General features: G+C 59.7%; 1 protein-coding gene across 1 annotated transcript in view; it reads left to right on the plus strand.

The window, feature by feature from the left end:
* The window catches only part of PAXIP1 (PAX interacting protein 1), a 28627-nt gene that overhangs the window by 12494 nt on the left and 11905 nt on the right, over positions 1-4228 (plus strand). Inside the window, exon 7 of the mRNA XM_025044924.1 lies at positions 3903-4226. Coding sequence (XP_024900692.1) covers positions 3903-4226 — 324 coding nt within the window. The remainder of the gene's footprint in view (positions 1-3902; positions 4227-4228) is intronic.

Raw genomic sequence — 4228 nt, forward strand, 5'->3', positions numbered from 1 at the left:
GGGACCGGACGGCTGCGACGCAGCTGCTGCAGAGGTGCTGGGGACACGGTGCCGCTCGACCTGGTTGGAGCCACGTGTGCTGGTGGCCGCGGCTCAGGCCGTGGTGGGTGAGCACGTGGACGTAGCCAGCTGCGGGGCAGGAGGGCGGGCAGGTGGGCGCTCTGGCCCCCGGAGGAGGAGCAGGTGCTGTCTGGGCTTCGCGGTGAGGTTAGGGGTGTGGCAGGCTGTTACAGGCCACACTCTGCCTGGCACACCGGCTTGGTCCACACCCACCTGCGAGCTGCATTGATGGGCCGGAACCAGGAGTCCCTGACGGCTGGTTCTGGGCCAGCCTATGACGTGGGCGGTGTGGTGACGCTGGGCTGGTGCTTTGGAGTCTGGCCGCTGGCAGTCCTTCGAGGCCCGGCCGCAGCGGCCTCTTGGGAAGGGGCTTCTTCCCGCCCTCAGTCCCCACGCTGCGCGTTTACTGCCCCGTCCCGTCGCCCTGTGCACTGCGGCCTGAGTCCTGTTTGTGACCGCGGTCCGGAAGGTGTCGGGGCGTGGTGGCTGAGGGCACGAGGAATGGGTCACTGAGAGGAGGGGTCAGCGCAGCAGGCTGGGGCCTGTCCAGACGGCGTCCTTGCTTCGGCGAACGGGAGGTGGCACACAGGACGAGCTGCCGCACGGCGTCTGTGGACGTCGCGTCCAGGGCGGTAGCTGGTGAGGCCACAGCGGAGCCGTCCCGGACAGCAAGCGGGCAGCAGGCAGCAGGGGGCCTGGGGCTCGGTGGGGAGGCAGGGACTGAGGAGAGCAGGGTGTCGCCGTGGCGGGGACGCTGGAAGGCACCGGCTGTGTCTGGGTGGACGCATCCCGCTGGGCTGCGCAGAGAGACGTGAGTGACGCGCGAAGCTGTCGGCAGCTCAGGACGCGTGGTTTCCCTGTGTACTTGGCGGTGACGCGTGGAGGCTGTCCCCCAGAAACGGAGTAGGGTGCTCCCCGCGCTCCCAGCCGCTCGGCCAGTGGCCATCTCTGCTCTGCTCTGTGTTCAAACACGGTGGCTGCGAGTTTAAACCCCAGCTCCCCGAGTTCGTGTTTGGGTGTAGAAGGAAAGCGATCTCGTTTGAAGCAGATGGCTACACTGGAGGTTTAGGCACAGGTCTGCTTTCAAATCATACTGCAGGTAAGACACCTTAGTGCAGCGGTCCCCAGCCTTCCTGGCACAGGGACCGGGGCTCTGTGAGCATCTCACATCTAGCATCTAGCATCTAACGTCCGATGCTCTGCGGCGGAGCTGAGGCGGTGATGCTGGCGCTGGGGAGCGGCTGCGGATGCAGATGCAACTTCGCTCGCTGGCCCGCTGCTCCCCTCCTGCTGTGCGGCCTGGTCCCTAACAAGCCACAGACTGGTACTGGTCCCCCGGCCCGGCGGTTGGGCACCCCTGCCTTAGCAGACAAACTCGACCCATTCAGCCCTGCGCTCTAGGCAGGAGACTGGGGAGGTGCGTCCAGTCCTAGGGAGCAGATGGGTTTGGGCACCAATAAAGACAGTTGTGAAGAAATTTTCTGAGTTTTCGTACAGTCTGACAACATTAGGACATTCTGCTGCTAGATGTGAAGAAAGTGAATGTTTGAAATGCTGGAAGTATAAGACAGACTTAATATAAAATTAGACCAGGGAGGCCTGGGGAAACGTAGCTGACCATCAGAATCCTGTTTAAATTGCACATTTTTAATGGTTGGGAGCCGTGTCGCACACATCGCAATGCTTTCTTAATACCGTGATTCTCGACATTCAGTGATTTTACTGGACACTATGGCCGCTGTGGAGGACGCACCCCGGACGTGGCAGCGTGGCAGTCAGGCGACGGGCAATCCTTTTTCTTTGATTGTTGGGCTCCAGGGCACGCGGCGGGTAAGGGGCTGCTGTCGGAGGGACCTCACGGCTCTCCAGGCCAGCGTCCCCCACTCCGGCTGGGGCTCGCCTGCCCTGGCCTCCTGCGGTCCCTGAGGTCGCTGTGTACCCCGCAGAAGGCAGGCACGGCCCAGCCCTCCCGGGTGCTCTGAGGAGCGGCAGCTGAGTGGGCAGCAGCCTCTGGTCCAGGCATCCCCGCTGGCCCCCCTAACATAAACTCCCTTTGTGACGGTCCCTCAGATCTTCCCCAGCTCTCCTTTGGCCTGGGTTTGGGGGTCAAGGGGGCCCTGTTCGTTCCGGTGGCAGACAGGTGTTTATTTCCTAATCACCCATCAAATTTACTTGGGTCGTTTACTTCTGAGGGTGAAAAAAATAATGTGTGTACAAAATACGGAACCTCAAACAGTAGCAAAGGCTACAAAGCGGTAACCCCAGTTCCCTCCCGGGATGGAGCCGCTGCCACCTGCCAGGGCCGTGTGTGGGCTCGTGGCTGGCCTGCAGACACCGGCAGGTGTCCCCTGCCCCACGCGCCTCTGCACGGGGACGCTGGCACCCCGGACGCCGCTCTGCGGGGGCCGCTGGGTCAATTGCCCCTCAGCTTCACCGGGCAGTTTTTAATACTTTTAAGCGTGGGGAAGAAATAGTTAACCTGTTACTTACAAATTTGTTTAAAAACATTCTTTTTTCTGTTTAGAGCTCAACTGAGGAGTTTCTGAAGTACTGAAAGAATCTCCTTATGGAGACGTCAGAGCTACTCGGTGATTGAAGGACAGGTGTCCCAGGCCCCTGAGTTTGACTTACTCCAGTCCTAAACTCAGTCGTCTCGTCCCTAAATCCAAATGATACAGACTTTACGTTTTGGGCTCTTTCGTTGTGTTAAAAACACATTTGAGATTTTCGTATAATTCTGCTTTACGTTAAAATTGAATTTCTAGAGTTTTATTTAAAAGGCAAGTATGCCCTTAATAGGGTTAAGTTGTATTGATTCTTAATAAAATCTATTTGTTACTGGTTCCCACTGACCCTGAGAAATTGGCTCCCAATTTTTGTTATTTAAGCATATTGGAAAAGTTCATTGTACAGCGTTTCTTTTGTCTTATTCAGCACTGTGCAGGGTAATAAAATAATGTGCAATCGAACACTCAGCTTGGTGGCCTCTGCCGATGCCTTGTGCGCTCCCACCTGCCAGCCTCCTGCCGCGGCCATGTAGCCCGAGCCAGCGAGTTTCCTCTCATGTGTCCCTGGAGGGTCTCCACGGTGCTTTGGGGGAGCCCAGTGATCTAGTTGGGGGGTTGTCTGCCCTGTAGACAGGCCTGCTGCCGGGGCCTGTCCTGTGCCATGCCCGTGCACGGAGCAGGGTGCCTGCAGATTAGAGGCTGGGGGCTCCGGCCGGGAAGCTGTGGCCAGATGGCACGTGTCCCGTGCAGTCACTTGGGCGGTGGCCTCCCTGATGCACTGTCACCAGGCCACGCTTTGTCAGAAACGGCAGCTTTCTTCATGGAAAGGAGGCGTGTGTGGGCCGGTCCTGGCCGCCGGCGGCTGATCGGCCTGTCGTGCCCACAGCCGGCTTAGTTAAGGGAAGGTCCGGGGGGGCCTGGCAGGAGGGGGACGTGCCGCATGGCCCGGGGGGAGGTGGCCCCAGGGCCCGGGAGGAAACGGACGGGGCATCTCGGGTTCCCTGCTGCCCATCACGCCGCACGCTACAAACGCATCCGCCACTGGAACACGCGTTTGTGTTCGTCAGCTTCAGTTCTGTGGACCGTTCCATTTCGCGTCCTCAGCTCCTGGCGGTCTCAGAGGGTGACTTTGTCACTCGCGCTACTGAAGTCAGCGATGCTTAGTAAATACAAAAGAGCGAGGCGGTGTTGGTCCTGAGGCTTCCGGAGGCTCCGTGCTTCACACCGAGTCGCGTGTTAGACGCACGTGGGATGCGTCTGACGTTGTTCTCGTGATCGACGTTGGTACATTCCAGGAGCTGCCAATAGTGACTCTGCCCAATTTTCGTTTTCTAGATCTTACAGTCCCTTTCAGCACCTACAAAAAACTTGGAGCAGCAGGTGAATCACAACCAACAGGGACACGTGAACACCAGCGCGGTGCTGTTCAGCCAGCTGAAAGTGACTCCAGAGCCGCACCTGTCACAGCAGCAGCCGCCGCCACCGCCGCAGCACCCCGTCCTGCACCTTCCGCCCCCGCAGGTCATGCAGCTGCAGCCGCCGCAGGCAGCCGTACCCCCCGCAGCCGTCACATCCCTTCCCGCAGCCGCAGCCAGGCCACCAGCATCCCTTCCCGCAGCCCCAGCTGCAGTTCCCGCAGCCGCAGCCGCCCCGCCCCCAGC

The sequence above is a fragment of the Pteropus alecto genome, unplaced genomic scaffold (assembly GCF_000325575.1).
Source record: "Pteropus alecto unplaced genomic scaffold, ASM32557v1 scaffold320, whole genome shotgun sequence".
NCBI lineage: Eukaryota > Metazoa > Chordata > Mammalia > Chiroptera > Pteropodidae > Pteropus > Pteropus alecto.